Below are 19405 nucleotides of genomic sequence, written 5' to 3'. Positions count from 1 at the left end.
TCTTTTTCTTTTTCTTTTTCTTTTTCTTTTTCTTTTTCTTTTTCTTTTTCTTTTTCTTTTTCTTTTTCTTTTTCTTTTTCTTTTTCCTTTTCCTTTTTCCTTTTCCTTTTTCTTTTTTTTTTTTGGGGGGGAGGGATGGGGATGGGAAGGAGGAGGGAGCTAGGGGCAGGTATTGGGTATCTATGGTTAAGTTAGGTGCAGATATGTTGTCTGGACCGTGATATGTTCAAAGAGGTGTAAATGAGAAATGTGTTGTCTATCATCATGACCAGTGATGCAAACAATTTAGTAGTTTTCTTTGTTTGTAGAAGGAGGGGAAGGAAAGGAAGGAAGACTCACACATCAGATGATGTGGTTGATCAACATATTAACGAATATAGCAAATTCCCATCTGTTTATATGGTTTATGTCTTTCCCAACCATGAAAATGAGATGAGGCAGAAGAGAAGCAAGAAACAAAATCCAGCATGAATGAAAAACTGAAGCTCAATTACATTGCTGCTGAAACTAACGCAACTTCAAAGATAAGATCATGTCCTAAGAAAGAGACGACATGAACATCCACAAATACCATCTTCCCCTAATTCTGTTTGGCAAGAACATTGGGGGCTTTTCTATCCAGATTTCTGTTTTTCATTCGGAATGTGCTTAAGCCCCTGTGTGTCTTCTGTAATAATCAATTTATTTTTTAATGACAAGCAGGATCTAGAATAAAGGATATTATAACAAGAGAGCTTTTCATAATAACTAATTGCAACTTGATGGTGGTTTGAGGTTTTTTTCAGTTTCAGTCTGCTTTGTTTCTTTTATTCATGCTGGCAATGGCAGTGAGGGGGGAAATAAAACATTTTGAGATCCAGCCTATTCTGATAATTGTATTACTTCCTGTGATAACATGAACACTTGAAAAAATACTTGTGATGTCTACAGATTCTTTGCAATAATAATGCTCTGTCACAGTTCTTTCTGAGGTTTCTATGAAAGAAGTAGCTGAAGTGGCTTTACTGCTGATAGAAGCACTGTTTATGGTTACTTTAATCAATATTTACTTTCAGCAAGAGAGCTTTTTCAAGTAATGGGAGTAAAAATAGTTTTCTATTAATCAGTGTAAATGCATAAGCCTGTACAAAAATATTATAATTTAATCATAGACTTGCTTATTCACATATATATGTATATATATATATATATATATTCCAGGAGTATACATGCTCAAATGTATTAGCTGTGTACCCAGATCCTCAAAAATAGTTGTGAATATTTAGTACCTGCATGCATGGAAATTAAAAAGATCAATATTTTGACATCTACCACTGTACCTGCTGCTCCACTTTATGCTTCATGAAAAGCTGTTATAAACTGCTAGAAAATAACTATTGCCTCTTCTAAACATGGGATCAGGAATAATTTGTGTTCAGTCAGTCAGTGTTTGGTAACTCTTGGATGTGGACTGTGACAAATTTTGAGGGTAAAGCCCTGCAGAAAATGAGGTGCTTCCAGGCTCTTGGGAACCTAAGAAGCAAGGCTAAATTTTAGTAAGAATAAGATGCCCAAGTGGCATTATTGGATCTAGCCACAATTTGTGTGACAAAGAGTACAAGTAATAATAAGTGTATTGATTCTCTGGATTAAATGATCCAGTGTCCAATTTCTCTGAATTGTAAATTTCGTCTGAATCCCAAGATAACTTAAAATTCCCTCTGTAATATCTGTTCAATACATAGTCTCTTAGGACAACAGTTTGTTTCCCATTATATTTGTCAACAGCTGGCATAATGGAGCCTTGGCCTTACTCTGCTTTAAGTGTTTATTAATACTACCACTACTACTATGATGATGATAGCAACTTATAGCTCTGATATGTCTCTTGTCCCAAGAAATCTCCCTTCACTTATCTGCCACTGTTGAATTTGGAGAGTAATACTACCTTCAGTGTCTTTCCACTAACCTTAAATATTTATGGTAATGTCAAATGCTTTGACAGCCTTTGCCTCTTGCTCCTTTTTTATCAGAGAGAAAAAACAGTCTGCAGGCTTCTTGGTAATCATCTGTGCATTATGTTCTCTAGAAAGTCATTCTTAACAAACTTTATTCCTCTCTAATAGTTGGTCCAGCTTTTTAGTTCTTGTTTTTTTTTTGAGGGGAGAGAGCAATTAATCCCTACATCCATGCTGTACAGTCTCACTGTTTTTCTACTAAGAAAAAAAAACACTTTTTTTTACTTTTTATTTTTGTTTATTTCTCTCTTCATTATATCTTGTTTCAAGCCTGCAGTGGACTTTATTCTTTGTCCTTCTTTAATATATCTTTTAACAATGTGCTATTGTCATTGTGCTTTTTCAGAACCAGCTCATCCAAACTCAGTTTATTTGAGCTGACTCTTTTGCCCTTGGATTTCTTGACAAATTGTTATAGTACATGAAGATTGATAATTCTGCATCTTGACACAAACAACAACCTGTACTTAGAAAATGTGAAGAACTTAATACATACCTAATTGATTCATAGGCTTTTAATTACTAATTAGTATTTCTTTCAGGAGTTGCTTCTTATGCTTCTTAAAAGCAGTGTGTCTATGGCTACATGGAAATATTTCAGATTATTCAAGGAGGAAAAAAGAAAACAAACTCAAATATTATACCCAGGAATCTGCTATTGATAATATTTTAGGAGAATTTTGAATTAAGGGCCTGAAACTATCTCTGTGATGATGTCAGTAATGAATCATAGAATGGTTTGGGATGGAAGGGACCTTAAAGACCATCTAATTCCAATCCCTTGGCCATGGACAGGGACACCTCCCACTAGACCAGGTTGCTCAACGCCCCATCCAGCCTCGTCTTGAACACTTCCAGGGATGGGGCATCTCAGCCTTTCTTCATGGGAGAGGTGCTCCAGCCCATTGATCATCCTTGTGGCCCTCCTCTGGGCTTGTTTTAATATGTGATATTGAAGGAATAACATCAGTTCTAAAAAATTCACAAGTGTTCTAGCATCTCAGTAATTCTGTGGGATAGACTATGCTTTTTAATGTGAAATTCCTAGTTCAACACCTGTGTTCTAGTTTGGTATATAGTAGTGGAAACTTTGGTCAAAAGATGTGAGCAAGAAAAGAAAAAAAAAAAATGACAAGGATTACATTGCCCATGTTGACATGGGCACTAATCATTCTGGTAAAGGTGTTTATGCTGCTCTACAGTAAGGCAGGGAGTTCAAGGTCCTGTTACTGCCTGAAGAAGAACAGTTGACCTCACTACGAGCTCAATCCCAGGCCTAAAAATGAGGCCAGTTCCAATTTAGTCAGCCAAACAATACTGATTCACACCAGTTGATGATCTGATGTTTCGTTTGAGTCATACAAGTGTCCCCAGCGCAGGTATATGAGACTTTTTAGAGTGCCCTACTGCCCATTTTGATTTCTTTTTTGAAAATTATAACCCCATTAAAATGTGAAAAGTGTTGAGTGAAATACATATATTTGGCTGAATTCAGTTCTAATTTCTAGGCCAGAGAGGCATGTTTTAGATTTTTCTGATATCAGCATAGCCGATTTAGTTCAATTTATCATAACTTCAGTGTATCACTGTGCTAGTCATTTATTGCTCCTGCTGTTTCTCTGATTCTGCATCCTGCTCTTACAGCTTTCTCTTTCCTCTTTCATCTCTTACTGTGGTTAGATCCTCAGCTGGTGTAAGTAGCTGTGACCACTGTAAGGATGCTGCTGATTTACACAAGCGAATGTTCTGGTTCCAGATTGTCTTGCTGCTTTATGAAAATGGATTTGGTGAATGAGCTTCATCTGTAAATGTCTGATCTAAGTTTATTAACATCCTAATATGTCTCAGGCAAGTATTTTTAAGCGTGTTTTCATTTTATTTTGTAGGAGAATTTTATGTTTATTCTTTCTTTATTACTTAAATGCTGTGTTGAAGAAACAAATTGTCCATTGAGATGGGTTTAGTGGAGCATTTGTTTCTTTCTTGACAGAATATTTCTCTGCATCCATTAAAAAGTGGGAGCAAAAAAATAGAAAAGGAGTTTATTTAAAGCTTTATGTATGAAATAGCCAAGTAAATGTGCATATGGGTAGAGTTGAATTGGCAGGTTGGGGATTATCAGTCCCGTAATTAAAGGGAATGAATCAGAAAGACAACTTGCTGCCTTTACTTTGCAACAATATATCAGAAAAACTGTACTCCAGTGTTGGCCACCCTTGTCAGGCTGTGACCTGTGGGCTCTCTGGAATTTCAGGTTACTTTTGGGGAATGCCATTGCCTTCTACCAGTGAGTGCTAGCACTGACCCTGATGCACCCAGAAGGGAGAGAGAGAGGGAGGGAGAGCTGCCTTCTCCTTGCCGAATATTTGCTGCACAAATCTTGATAATGTTTGCTCATGTCACAGTGGATTTGAGAAACACTTAAGGACCTGTAATTCTGAGAGAGCATGGATATTGACAGCCCAGGCAATAGCATGCTCCATCACATCACTAGTCTATGAGGTTCTCAGGAAGAAAAGCAAGGGATGATGGCTCCAAAATGTTGCCCAATGTCTTCTACACTGAAAGAATATGAACTGAGTTGGAAAATCTAGTGTATGGAAAGCAAGTGGGGTGAAACATCTTGTTTAAATTCTCCCAGTACTGCTGCAGTTTCCCTGAGCTAATGTCCCCTATGGGTGTAGCCAAGTTCAGCATCTCACCAGTCTTTGCAGCTTCAGCTGCAAGCAGTTAGGAGAGAAAAGGCTGATGTGGAAGGACTCAATCTTCATAAAAACAGGGGAGGTTTACAATGTTTCAAGTCTGTTTTAGTAAAAAAAATCACAGGTGAGGCTTTGGAAACTGTTGTGAGATCAGGAGCATCCTGTGAGAATACAAAACAACACAAAACAAACAAACAAAACAACCACCACAACAAAAAGCAGCCAACCAACCACTTTAAATGAATCAAACCGATATGCAGGCCAGCAGCTGTATGACAGTTGTGCAGAGCTAAGTAAAACACTATTTACACTGCTCACAACTGATTTTAGTAACACACAATACATCTTTTATTTACCAAAGGTGTCAGTTATTTAATTGTAGTTTGTACTAGAAGGTTCTCAGAGTCATCACTGTGGTAATTCCTTAATTACAGCCTAAGCTTCAACAACAACAACAACAAACAACAGAACATTTCACACTGGGGAACCCAAAAATGGCTGTTGCCATTTCATCTTATTACATACTCTTAAATGTCTGCTGTAGAGTTGGACTTCTGAAGTCTAAATCAAGAAAGGTTTAAAATTTTGTCTTTTGATGAACAGTTCTCCCATGGAAAAGACTGATAAACTCAGCAGGAATGACTGCAGCACAATGAAAGTGCAAATAAAACAAAACAAAATGAAAGAATACAAAATAAAAGAAAACAAAACAGAACAAAAAGTAGTCTAGAATTTTTGCGAGCAAATAGAAACTGGACAAATACATTTTTGACACCAAATTTCTAGTAAATCATGTTTTCATATTTGCTCTGCCAAGCTGATTTTTTTTATTATTATTTTTTCTCTTTCATGGGTCAAACATACGAACATTTTTCCTCCTTTGGGCAGAGGTTCAACCTGGCAAGAGTAAAGTGGCTTGTAACTCTTATTTTCCTATCTTTAAATGCAATAAAAAAGCTTTTACTATTCTCCCCCCCCACACACACACACACTTTTTTTTTTTTCTCTAGAAACTGACTAAACCTTATGCAGTAGTATGGTGAATTTATTTTTCCTTTCTTGGTGCAGTAATTTGGGGATGTCTGGCTCAAGGTTGCTGAGGCTATTTTAAAAAATGGCATCACAATGTATTCATTTCTAGTTACAAGGAGAGATGGACTGATGTTATTTTTTTTTTTTTTTGTCTTACTGGACTGTAATCCTAGATGCCATCAAAACATGCAAAGCAAACAAAGTCACTTGTTTGTGTAGTCCAAAGGATGCAAAGGTAAGCTTCATTGTTTAAAGCATTAGTGTGGAAAAAAATGCCTAGGCAATGGTGCGGTATGTCCCTGTCTCCATTCAATAGCTCTGATACAGAATGTTCACAAAATGAAATGTTATAAGAATATTGTGTTTATTGGACTTTCTCACTCTTTTTATCACAGTCACATAAGCCTCTTATCATGCTGCTCTCTGGCCAAACAGCTGCTTGAAGCTGTGTTAAATAGTGAACACACAGTTGTGCCTTTCTACTGAACAGAACCCAAGTGACTTGGGAACCTGAGTTCATCTAGATGTGCAGCATCAATGTTTGCATAGAGGTGGGGTGAAACAGCAGTGAAAAAGCACCCCCTGACTTCCCACAATAGGGCTGCCAAAAAACAGCCCACAGGCTGCAAGCCCTGGAGGTCTGGCATCACTCTCCACATGCAGGGTCCCACTGCTCCTGGGGACCTGCCCTGGTCATGCCTCAGCCAGCTACCAGGTTCCTGTCTAGTGGCCAGAAGTGTGCATCCCAACATTGTTTACTTCTCTGCTTTTTTAGTCTGCAGTTTAGGTCAACAGCAGTAAGGGATAGCCTGAGATTTCTCTCTTAAATCCTCTGCCCGAGCATCAGCTGGCATTTCTTGACTGAACTAGTCTTTCAGCTAGGTAGGGGCAAATCAAGTTCACTTTTTGTCTGGAAGCTTTAGACTGAGGGGATGCTAAGGGTGTCTGCTGGTTAATGTTGTCTCTCGTGTGTTCTGAAAGCCGGAGGAGTGAAATGTGCTGCTTTGGGTTCCTGCTTGCGAGATCTGGAGACAAAGATGGTTGAATTTGTCATTGTAACTGCTCAATTCTTTTTCTGTCAAATGTTTCACTGAACCTGCAGTCAAAGGACAACTTTGAAGCTTTGTATTACCTCCAGCATGATTACACTGTGGACTCCTTTTTTCTGTTTAAAAGAGAGAGTTCATTGAAGGCCCATGAAAGTGAAGGATTATTTAATTACTTCTTGATTTGCCAACACTATACTCAACTCTGTTCAGAACATAAAGATATATATTGTCTATTCCCAGAGTCTTAGGGGAGTCTTGAATATGGTTTTCTCCACACAGGTTTCAATGTGTTTTCATCTGCTCACGCAGTATCTTTTGTTGCTCTTAACTTCTTGGCAGCAAACCTAAGCACAGGGAAACGTATTACAGTAGGTTTGAGAATACATGGCAGCAGAAGTTCAAGTTCTGCTCTGATCTTTGTGTTTGTTTTGTTGTTGTTGTTGTTGGTGGTGGTGGTGGTGGTGGTGGTGGTGTTTTTTTGTTTTTTCAGATGAAAATGCATGAGGTGAAAATTATTTAATAGGACAGAAAATCATTCTCTCAGGAAGAAAACCTCCATGCATATGTTCATTTTATTGTGCTCTAACTTGCTGGAAAAGAGGAAAGTACTGTTTTGTTATTGTTGTTGTTGTTGTTTTAATTATTATTAAAAATTGTATTTTTCCATCCTGTTTGAGGAGCTTCTGGGTAAAGAACAAAACCTGGTTTTCTAAGGTCATTGCCCAATTAGGGTTTTGCAGTAGAAATCTGGAAAGACATATGCAATTCTTTGTCCCATCGCTGTTTTGCTGAATGTTAATCATTTATCTTTAGAATTCCTAGTTCTTCTAGACTTTATCTTGTAAATTGTAAAATTTTCAGAGGAGAAGTTCTCCCTCACATTGTTTCTGTGGTGTACAAATACAAAACGTTGATTGGAATCACCAGCTGCCACAAAATTGACAGTGCAATTGTCAGGTTCACACAGACAGAAAGCAAAATCAATGAGACAACCACTGTCAGAGAACTGCAGAACACCCATCAGCTGACCTCAGAACTACCTTTACCCTTGTGTGCCTTTTTACTGCTTCCATTGTCCCTCCATCGTTGTGCACTACAGTGAGGAAAGAGCAAGACAACTAAGTTGTAAGAAAACCAAGGCTTGATTCATGCAGTCAGTATCACTAAGTGAACGTAAATTCCACATTGGTACATAAAAATGATGTGATTCTCATTGCTTACCATCCTTACACTCATTTTGGAGCTGGGACTGACATATATATGAGCTTGACATGTATAAAGCCCAGTACCATTGGAGCTGAATTCAGGTGGTATGGATGTAGCAGGGACTGCATGGGGCAGCAGTATGAGTTGAGCCTGAGTGATGGCTTAGCTCCACAACTTCTCAGCAATTCTTTCTTTGTTGTTGTTCAAACTATCCCTTTCTAGCCTAGAAGTAATGTTTCAAATCTCTTCCTTCTGGTAACCAGCTGTTTTTTTCCAGAAAGTAGTTGGGAATCTGGGATATGGACATGGAACTTCGAGAGCCAACTCCATTTCTAATTTTGTGATCAGAATGTGGCAGTGCTGGTGTAAGATACTGTTGCTACATGTGGCATAGCAGCACCTGAGCTTGTGGGTTGTGCTGATGCACACCAGCATCATTTTCGCAGCCAATGATCCCTATACACTGGCAAAGAATGAGTTCTCCCACCAGGTGTTTGTGCCACATCTTGTTTCATTCTTTGGTGCAGGACTAAGGAAATCTCTAGATGATCTTCTGATGCAAGATCATAACAGTAAAGGAAGGCCACAGCCAAGAATTTTATGAATGTGCCTGGAAACTTTGTTAAATTGCAGTATCTATCCACCCGACAGCTCTGCAGTGTTCTGATGCCAAATCTTTGGAGAAAATCCTAAGCACTTACAGGAAAGATCCTCTGCATTTAAAGCATACGGTGCTTTCAGTATGTACAACTTAAATTGCTTTCCAGACTGGGGAAACGTTTCTCAGCACATGGGTTTTATCTAAATGATAGAAAACCTTCCCCAGGGTCTTACTTGTGTTCTGCCTCCATGCTGGGAAAAGACCTCAATGTACGCTGTCCTCTTTGCCCCAGTGCTGTGGTTTCCATCATAAGAAAACTCAGGCATGAGGGCTAAAAGGGAGCCATGGTGTACTCTGGTCTAAACTGTCAGAGACCCTGGACAGGATGCCTTGGAGCCAGAAAGTAGAAAGTTGCTGGCTCCTTCCTTTGTGGCTAAGTTTTGAGTTCTGGCCTCTGCTCCAAGAACTGCTTGTGCATTTTACCTCTAACTATTTCTTGGCAAATGGACAGCCCATCTTGGAAGCATCATCCAGAACCCATCTATCCCTGGGGAGGAGACAGATGTGGTCTGAATTCTCTCAAACAAATACAAGAAGAGCAACACAACCTCCCATTTCCTTGCAAAGGTTTGCTGCTAGGCTACTATAGAAAAAGGAAAGGACTACCTACAGTGAGATCTGCCTACGTTGTTCTTTTTTTTTTTTTTTCTTTGAAAAGGTCTAGATACCTGTCTTAATGAGGGCATACATGGCTATCAATCCTAAGAGAGCACATGTATGTAGAGATGGCTTGCTGCCAAATGTGCAACTTCTGGTAGTTAACACTCCATAGACTGATCCTGATCATTTTCTCCCTGGATGCATAACAGGTAGTCTGGCACTGGACCTAGTGCTCCAGGTCTCATTTCAGCTACCAGGTCCAACATGGGATGCCTAGCTTGGGGGGACTTCAATATTTTTATCTTTGTGCAATTAGTCATATACTGACCCTAACAGACTAAAAACATGCCTTTGACAAAATCAGGCCACAGAAAAGATGTCTGCCAGACTTTGCATTTTAAGAAGAAACACTTCAATCCCTTCCAGAGATTCTGGATCTAGAGTTTCAGTGCTGATATAGAGGGTAAAGAAACTCATATTGCAAGAGAAAATTGCTTTGATTTGTGTTTTGAATCAGTCTTTTCATTTACTGCCTAATGTTTTAACATATGACCTTCCACTCAGTAATCTGCTACAATATATTTAGCATGAGAAACCTTTCCCCTTTTGACTGATTTTGTCTTTTCCTTTTATCAATATTTTTCTTTCTTTAAGGTAGTTCCACATCTTGTTGAATCTTAGGAGTGTTTAACTGAATTAGTTTCTATAACAATATCTTAAATCCTCTTTTACAACAAATGACACCAGATTTCTGATAAAAATAGCCCTTGGTCATAAACATCTAAAAATCAATGAAAGGAAAATGAAAATTAGTATATTTTCATTACACCAGAAGAACATAAAGGAAACTTTCTGCACAGGCCTGCTTACCTGAAACTACTAAACAAGAAAATTTCTCTAGTTTAAATTCTCCAGTTCTTCACTTAGCAAACCCATATGAGCCAAAGTCCAGTGTTGATATTCATGCTTAAAAGCTGTGTCTATCATGGTCTTGTTTGAGGCACTACACATCTGCTGATAAGTCTTACAACAAGTTTGCTATGTACCAGCCTGTTCATGGAGGTGTCAGAACTCATTGCAAACTTCCGCTTCAGTTACTGGGTTTCCTTTGTGTTCTCTGCAGAACCAGGGAAGTAATTTCCTTTATTTTTCTGAAACAATTTCTCAAGGTTTTCTGTATTTTTGTTCTCATGATCATGGGGTTATTTGCATTGGTCCTATTCCACATCATTACAACTACATGTTCTTGATTATATGCATTTTCCTTTTTCATACTTAATTATGGAATCTCAAGAGAAAAATGCATTCAGCTGTTGGTGTAAGAGTCCAGCAGGAAGTCCAATCCATTGCAACACAACCACCCATGAAAGAACTGGCAGTTAACAACATATTTTATATGTTGGCGTAGCATATGTTGTTTTTCTATAGACATTTTTGCTTTAATTATGGCATTTGGCACGTCCTTTTGTGTGGAATGAAATCTCTATCAAGAGGTCAAATAAAAGCAAGTAATAAAATTCACTACAGAAAGCAAATGTCACAGAGTTTGTTATCTCCATAAAAACAAGTAAGGATTTGTTTTTTCAGTGTTCATCTGTGGAACACAGTTCAAGTCTTAACAAGGTGCTTACCAAGGGTGACACAGAAGAGTCCCTCTTCATCTCACCAAAATCCAGGCAGGTCTGTCCTTCATGTCAGGACTATTTCTTAAGTATTGCATTCATAAAGCAGTTATGGTGGTAACCATTCAACAGTACAAATATTATTAAATTAGAATTAAAAAATGCTTATTATAGTGAGAAGCACTGTAACAGGCTGTCTCTGTGAGTTATGTGTCTGGACTTCCTTATCAATTGTCCACTTAATATTCTTGTGAGTGATCTTTGCTGAGGTCCTGTTAAACAGCAGATTGAATATGTAATTCCAAGACTCGTGGGGTTTTCTGCACAGAGACTCACACTGACTACTAACTGTTCTATTATAAAATGGATGATGGCTCTGACTTGAATTCTGTGTGTGAATTCTGTGTGTGAATTTTAGACAGTGTTGTTATGTTTCTTTTTTTTTCCATTCTCCACCTTCGGTGCTGGTATTCTGCACTGGATAATATTGCTTCTTTTAAATACAGCTCAGTTTTTCATGCTTTGATATACCCTATATACACGATAAAACATTATTCTAGCCACATGACTCAGAAATTTGGAGGGAGCTGGGTGAGTGCATGTCAGATCTGAATCTGGCTGAACATGCACACAGCATCTTTTGATATTACTTCAGTGACAGCATTGGTCATGCTTTGGATTTGAACTCTGATGTCTGGAATATCTTACATGTTCCTCATCAAAAGTAAGTACCTGTTGATAAGAGAAGGAGCAAGTACCTTGAGCTGCTTGTTTGAAGTTCAGAGGCCAGCCTACCTGACTGAGTCTTTCATCATTCCCAGTGGGTTTGGGGCCCACTTATTAATTGCTTGATAACTGGCTTGCAAGGAATACAAGATGGTGTTAAAATCCTGCTCTCTTAAAATCCCACTTTCTTATTAGGTTTTGATCTTTGAGCTGAACACAATCTAAGGTAATGCTTTGGACTGGATCCCCTGGCCTGATATGCCCTTACATATGCAGTCTTATTCCAAAATGATTGCTTTCCCAGTTTAGTCCCACTTAGTGAGCTTAAATTTACAACTTGAAGTCTGGACAGGCTTAAAGTGCTATTTCACTCTCATTTATGGCAATCCCAACCCATTCCCTCCCTTGCTCCGCAGACACCCATGCAGGCCCATTCTGTGTTTTTGCAGATCTTTTATTGATGACTGTCTATAGGAGCAGAAATGAGCTAGATGTTTGAAGCTCTGCCCCTGAAATGACAGAGATGTCTAAGACAGGTACTACCATGTAGTACTATTTTCTTCATTAGAGAGAAGAAACATAATATTGTGTTGACTATCCAAGGTTCATTTTATTGTTGATATTTACTAAAAATATATGCATAATATTTTTAACTAGGTAAATGACCTTACAGTTTTATATCTTCCCAACAAGCTGAGACCAGTTATGAAATACACTATTTCAACCATGAAGTCTGTCATCTTTTTTCTCTGATTTATGCAGAACCTTATGGATAACAAATAAAGTTTCTCCTTATTGCAGGAGGTTGAAGGAATTAAAAAAAAAAAAAAAAAAAAAAAAAAAAAAAAAAAAGCCAATGAATATCTGAACAGGCTGCCATAAATACAGCTTGTTTGGCATGCTTGTCCCCAGGATTAAATGATTTGTGGCCTGGATTCAAAAATGTTTTACTGTTCTTTGCTTCTCACTCAGAGGATTCAGCTATTTAGATCAGGCTAATTTTCAACTGAAGGAACTGAAGAGCTATTATTCTCCCCGAAGGTTATCTCCTTTGTTTAAAAACTGGTGGCAAACCATTGACCACTGTATTTGTTTCAAAGACGGCAGCAGTGGGGGAGGAGAGTTATATCTGGAAAACTCCCACATACAAACTCCCAAGGTTATTTCCTGAAATAAAACAAATAGTTTCACAAGTGATGAAATGAACTTCACATGGTTTCCAGCAACTTTCTCCCGAACTGTAACAGAGGATGAGCTCATCAGGTTATGCTCCATGGGATTTAAGAGGGTATACTTCTTGTCATAAAGCATGTCAGAATGTCGTATCTTTTCAGTTTCTACAACTGTGTCAAAGTTTATTGATGTTGGCCAACTTCTACAAGTACATGTACAAGGAGAAGAAAGACAGAAGCAAACTTATGCACAGAAAAACGCTTTTACAAGTGAGGCTAAAACTTCAGAATCCTTACAAAAGTGGGACTAAATGTTCCATATTATTGGTTAGGCCTTTAGACAAGGTCATTCTTTGAATTCTCCTTTCTGAAGCAATTGGCACTTACAGACTCTCTTTGCTCAATGGATATCCAAGAACAGATGGCAGCTCAGCTATTAGCAAGCAGTAATTGCATTTTGGTTTTATTTTGATTTTAAGTGAAGGAATTCATTGTCTGTTGAGCGATGATAATAAAAGCAGACTTCTTTCTGTATCGGGTATGTCAGGACTAGGAGCAGGTTCAACAATAGCATGTAGATACATTGTGAAAGCTTACTAGGAAATGCAGAAATCCAGAGCAACCACAGAGCATGACATTAGGAGAGCATGCCCTAGCTGGGAAGGATAATCACTGGATGTGCTGGGAACTTGTGCTGGGGACAGTTTTCAGACAAGCCCTATTTTCAGAGTATTGGGCTGGACTTCCCCCTGTGTATCACACTCAGATATCTCCATGCAGGTGGCGGGAGGCAAACACATCTGAACATGCATCTTCTATAAGCTATGAGTTCCTCTAACCTGGAAGGCTGTAGTATAGACCAGTAAGTTTAAAATTATTAGTTGGGCAAGAATTAAGGGAATAAAAGATAGGTTCATCCAGAAAACTAAAATATAGACAAAGTTGCTTTGCAGTCAGTTCAGCCTCTGCAGGGAATTGCTTTACTGCAAAGAATGTCTCCCAGCTTCCATTTCACTCATCTTTCTTATGAAATAGGCTCCCTCCCCCATATGTAAGGATGTCTTTCTAGCTCCTGCCATCTAGAATATCCTCCTTGTGTGTATTGCTTAAACGGCCTCTGTTTTTTGCCTTATGACTTAACACTTTCCTTTATTCATTGTGAAATGATTTTATATGCTTTTTTGTAAATGTGACAGGTAGTGTATTAACCACTGTCATCTTTTATTTAGTACCATAAAGCATTAAGGAATACAGTTACTACATGGCATTCAGGACACTGTATAATACTGCATTGTATTGCATTACAGCTTGGGACAGTTGTGTGCCTTGAAAGAAAGAGGTACTCTCTTTTCCTTTGCCTACATCTTTTTCCATTTTTTTTTTCTTTTTTTCCTGACATTCCCCATGTCCAGTACCTGATTTCCATGAGTTCCCCCGGTGTATCTGATGAAGACAATGTTTGTGATGCTTGTCTGATTGGAATGGTCTTGTTATTTTAGTCTCATGTCTTAGCTCCTACAAGAAATACAGGAGTTGCTTACATCTCCTCAAGCTGTTTCCCAGATTCTCAACAATTTGTGAGGGGCCAACTTCCAGAGACAAAATTTGGGTTGACCATGTTCCCATGTCTATTTAAACCAGTTAATTCTACAAAACTGCACTGAAAATCCTATTAGAAAACTGTAGATTAATTCCTGGCTGCACTACTTCAGACTGAAAATTAGCACATGGGGACAGAGGTAAGAGGGAATCAAACTGTTTGAAAGCTCTTGAAGAGTCTACTCCAGTGTCAAGTGAAGGCTTTGCATTTCATCCCTTGTGAAGGATTATAGAAACAGCATTTGTGTCCATTATTGTCAAACAGATTTTCTTTCTGTGTGGAAAAGCCATACCTTCATCCTGTTATATTTTTATTGAGAATTCTCCTCCCATTCTTCCCTCTAGCCTTTCCTTATAATGAGTTACTCTATAATTACTGTATTTGTAATGATAGAGATAAGTCACTGTGCTTTGATTTTATAAGCTTTTCAATGTGCTGGTTTATTTCTCAATTTACCTATTTAACTTTGATAATGCAGAACTGTGCCAAGCATTGCTCTGTTCTAGTCAGCAGGGGCAGAGCACCCCAATCTGTTGGATTCAGAGTTTTAGTTAAATTAAAAACTGACAGAGCATGTCTCCTTGAGGAACAAGAACATTGGTAACATGCTTTCATTACTGGTGTGCTGAGTAACATGAACAGATTTTTTTTTGGGGGGTACATATACAAGCCCATATCTGTGCTCATATCTGGCTGGAAAGGGGAACTCTTCTGTGAGAAAGATGAACCACATTGAATCCCCCAATGAAATGTGTGGTTATAGTGGGAAAATTGAAAGAATTTGCTGCCCAGGGAAAAAATAAAAAATAAATTAAATAAATTACTCTCAGATATAGGAGGAATTTGCCATGTTTTAATACAGCAACCTTTGTTCTGGCTTAGGGAATGGTTGCTTCATTCAAAAGTGCAGGATTTGCTTTCATCAAAACTGTTTTATTCTTATCCATTTTTCTGGACATTTTGGACTCTGTGAATATCCTCTGTCCTCTTGGGTGGGTGTACTGGGTGTTCTCAGAGTCCAAAGTTGCTCAGCATTTCTGAAGGAACTCAGTAGGGTTGGCTGGACATTTTGTTTCATTCCAGATTAGGGGAGAAAAAAAAAAAAAAAAAAAAAAAAAAAAAGATTTTTTTTTTGTTGGTTGGTTTCTTTTTTTGGTGTTGTTGTTGTTACAGAAAATATATATATATAGAAAACAGCCTTGTTTATAGATGCTCCTGATGGAAATTACAACAAAACTGACTTGTGGGTGGTCTTTATTTTCACTGAATTTTCAGTCAGTTTCTCAGTGCAAAATCACTTGGTCAAAACAGAACAAAACAAACAAAACTTTGTGAACTATCTAGTCAAGGCTGTATTTGGTTAGAAAGGATGGCTCAGGGTGTGAAAACATTTCATCTTGAATGAAAGCATCTTAAAAAGATGTCACAAATAGATCTTTGGAGATTTTTACAAGAAACACAGACTTTTAAGTTTCAGGTTGTTTGGATGCAAGAATTATTACCTTGTCAGAAGGGTACAATGAACTGTTGACACACATTCACACTGCTTACAGCTTTTTGGAAGGTGGTATTTACAGCCAGGAACCAGTGAAAAGCCACCTGAAAACTAAATTCACTTACCATAAAGTTTGCAACATTTCTCTGGGTTTCTATTTTCCATAATTATTTAGCTAACAAACAAAATGTATTTGCTTATTTTTTTGTTGTTGTTGTTTGTTTGTTTGTTTGTTTGTTAGTTGGGGGGGAAAGGAGGGATATTCAGTGTATTATTGAGTCTTGGTCCTGAAATTAAGTAGAGTGGTTTGGGCGGGAGAATTCCTCAATAGCCAAAGTCAGGAGAAGGCACTGGTTTTACATTTAGGCTGCCTGCAGTGGAGGTTGACCAAACCTTCAGCAGAGAACTGGTGCTGATGTTCAATTTAAGATCAGGACACCAGAGCTCAGATGTTTACATGAAAGCTAGTGCCCATGTTCCCATTAGTTAACATTTGTTCAATGCAGTTGAGTAACTGAGTGAAGACCTGTCAGAGTATAGGTCCCTCTGGCTATGCTGAGGAGTTCAGCTTGCTGACACACAGGTGGCTCTGTGAGACAGCACAGCTTCCACAGGACTCTGTCTGAGGCTGATAGATGTGTTGCTGGACCTCTCCATCCTCATGGAGACCACGAAGGAAATCATATGGTATTGTAAATGGTGTTAGAAATCTGCAAGTAATTGAGCTGGGCTCAGTTACTCAAGATCTCCATGCATCATATGGGGAGTGTAGATAGCCATTTCACACGTGGAGGCTCAGATTCAAATATCTTGACTGGAAACTGCATGTTGCGCTGAAGCCATCTGATCTTTTGAAATTTCACCACACTAAAACTTTCAATGCACAAAAATCTAGTTGTTTGCCATTTGTCGGTGCTGGGAGTCAAATCCCACTATTGGTAACAGCTGGACAATGCAAGTACATGGCACAATTGAGAGGACCCTTTGACTTTTAGAGATCTGGGTCTTGACACGGTTTCCGTTATCCTTGGAGTAAGGGATTTACAGCAGCTGAAGTTTTACCTCAGTATAAGCAAACTTTAGGAACAATTGAGTATTTGCTCAGGCAAAGTTGTGAAATTTTAATTAAGTAAGAGTTTGGTTGTTTGTCTTGAAGTTTCTCAATATGGTGGTGGGTGAGCCAGCTTCTGATTTCTGTTTTGTCATTGTAAGTGTGGAGTACGTACTTGTGTTAATGATCCTTTGACACCAGAAGAATCACACCATAAGAAGACTGTCAGGATGTGACCTAACACATGCTTCTGAGAGGAAATACTTAAGCACAATAAACAAATTTTCAGTCACTCTTTCCTTGTTATTGCTGCTTTGCTTAGAGGGCTTCTCTCCCCAGAACACCAAATTTGGGGAACAAGGATGTTTGCCTTTTCACTTTGCTCTGTCTTACTTGATTGTTCTTATGTTTACAACTTTTATTAAAGTTCAAATTCTGTTTTAAAACTGAAATGGTGAGAAGGGAGTTATATAATCAATATTGATGTAAAAGTAATGATATATTTATCATAAAATAAAGACTGTATACAATTGAGTATTGTTGTTCTTATTGTTTAATGGGGGTTGAATTAAGAGAATGTACATTGTGCTTCCTATTTAATAATGAATGCTCCTAGTTCCAACTTTAAAAAGTGTTAAGAAGTCACAGACTTTAAATGCAAATAATTTGTTCTGTTTTTTAAATTGTTGTATTTTTTTGCCTTCCTGTAACTGGAACAACATACTAATTTCTACAAGTTGTGACTACTAACAGAGAGCAATCACCTCACAGACTTGTACCGAAAAGAAGAGACCATCAGCGTGGCAGGGAACGGCTGCATTCACAGTCCTCGCTTCCCGAGCAGTTACCCCAGGAACCTCCTGCTGACATGGCGGCTCCACTCCCCAGAGAGCACCAGGATCCAGCTCGCCTTTGATAATCAGTTTGGACTGGAAGAGCCTGAAAATGAAATCTGCAGGTGAGTGGCAAACCGTGCTGTGTGGAAGTTTGCAAAGAGTTCTTTAGTATGACCTAGCATAACAGCGTGAACATTGGCATGACACCACAAACCAAAACCTGAGTAACCCTGGCCCTGCTTCAAGCCCCAAGCTTCCACGAGTTCCTTCCAAGCTGCCTTGGTCTTTGAGTTTATCACAAACTGAGCTGCCCTAGACTTGAAGCAGTTTTGGCAGGCTTTAGTCCTTCTGTAACATTCCAGGTACAATGCACTTGTACACTCAAATCCAGCTACCTAACAGCTCAGAAACTACTTTAATAGGATTTTGTCCTCTATCAGCTCTGTCATGTTTCAGCCAGACAAACACATCTTTTTCAGTAGGTGTAAGGCACTGGGAGGAATTCATGAGTAGGTATGTGTATGTATTGGGATGTGAGGGACAGATAAAAATGCATTGAAATGTACAATGAAGTTCTTCAAATTATTTGTTTATTTAATGCTATTCTTCACTGGCACAGTTTCTTTTAAATCCTTTAAATGTAGGCCCACAAACATCAGTATACTCTGCACAGTAATATATCTAATAGAGTATACTCTACTGTATTGCAGTTCCTTTGTTTCTTTCTTTTAAGCCAAAATGACCATAAGCCCAGTTGATCTGGCTGATTAACCCAGGTGGATAAACTGCTTTGCAATAGCAGAGCACAAAGCTGAATCTCTCCAGCATTCACTAAAATGCTATAAATAACAATTTTTTGGTTTGTTTATATTTCCTTTGTTCAACTATGTGGTCTGTGAGGGACAGCAGGCTCAAGTTTGCTGTGTGCTCGGAAAGCCAGATTGCTGTGATGCTGTCTACTTCAAAAGCTCAAGTCTCAGCTTCCAGCTCTTTGCCTGATCATGCCGTTACTTGTGCCTTATCTATGTAGAGAACTCAGCTGTAAGAATTTCTGCACACCCAGCCCCTGCTTTTCTTATCTTCTTTGTCAATTAATTTGCATTTATAGGACTTGGTAGCTCTGCAGGGTTTTACAGGATGGATCTTTTTTGTGTTTTTGCTTTGTTGATTTTCTGCGTTACCAATAGAGAGAACCATTTATGCAGGTTTGTTTTCCATTTAGCAATAAAGGAATGCAGACTGAAGCTGGCTTTCCTCCCCTGCGTATTTATTGTCTTGGCAGCTTCTGCTCTGCTCGGGTGCTGTTGGTCTAAGATCAGCAGCACAGTAATAAGTTACCTCCTAGCACCTCGAACACTTTTGCAGATTGAAAGCCTAATGCATACAGAAGCGGCCTGTTAATATTTACATAGCAGATAAACTGTGGCTGACCTTAAATCATTGCAACTTTGAAACAGGGAGCTAATTTGCCATGGAAAAAGATGAAATATTTTCTTTTAAGAGTCATTAAAGGTGGTGGCATGATGAGGGGAAGTCAAGGTATTATTGGAATTCTGGACTTTGACCATCTTGGAAGGCATGCGGCCTGCTTTTCCCAGAGAAGCTAATTTAGGATGCAGAAAGAAGCAAAGACCTTCCATAATCCATATGTCTATG

At 38.5% G+C, this 19405-nt stretch overlaps 1 protein-coding gene across 6 annotated transcripts in view; it reads left to right on the top strand.

Annotated features, from left to right (window-relative positions):
* PDGFD (platelet derived growth factor D) overlaps window positions 1-19405 on the top strand; it is a 144128-nt gene that overhangs the window by 66518 nt on the left and 58205 nt on the right. For 4 of the 6 annotated variants that reach the window (XM_082782234.1, XM_082782231.1, XM_082782236.1 and 1 more), the window contains exon 2: window positions 17667-17871. In XM_082782234.1, the coding sequence (XP_082638360.1) occupies window positions 17667-17871 (205 nt within the window). The remainder of the gene's footprint in view (window positions 1-17666; window positions 17872-19405) is intronic. The other 2 variants (XM_082782235.1, XM_082782232.1) reach the window with 1 other exon arrangement.

This window comes from Aythya marila, assembly GCF_965140915.1.
Source record: "Aythya marila genome assembly, chromosome: 1".
In the NCBI taxonomy this organism is placed as follows: Eukaryota; Metazoa; Chordata; class Aves; order Anseriformes; family Anatidae; genus Aythya; species Aythya marila.
Note: the sequence above shows the minus strand (reverse complement) of the source record. Positions and strands in the feature narration are given on the sequence as shown.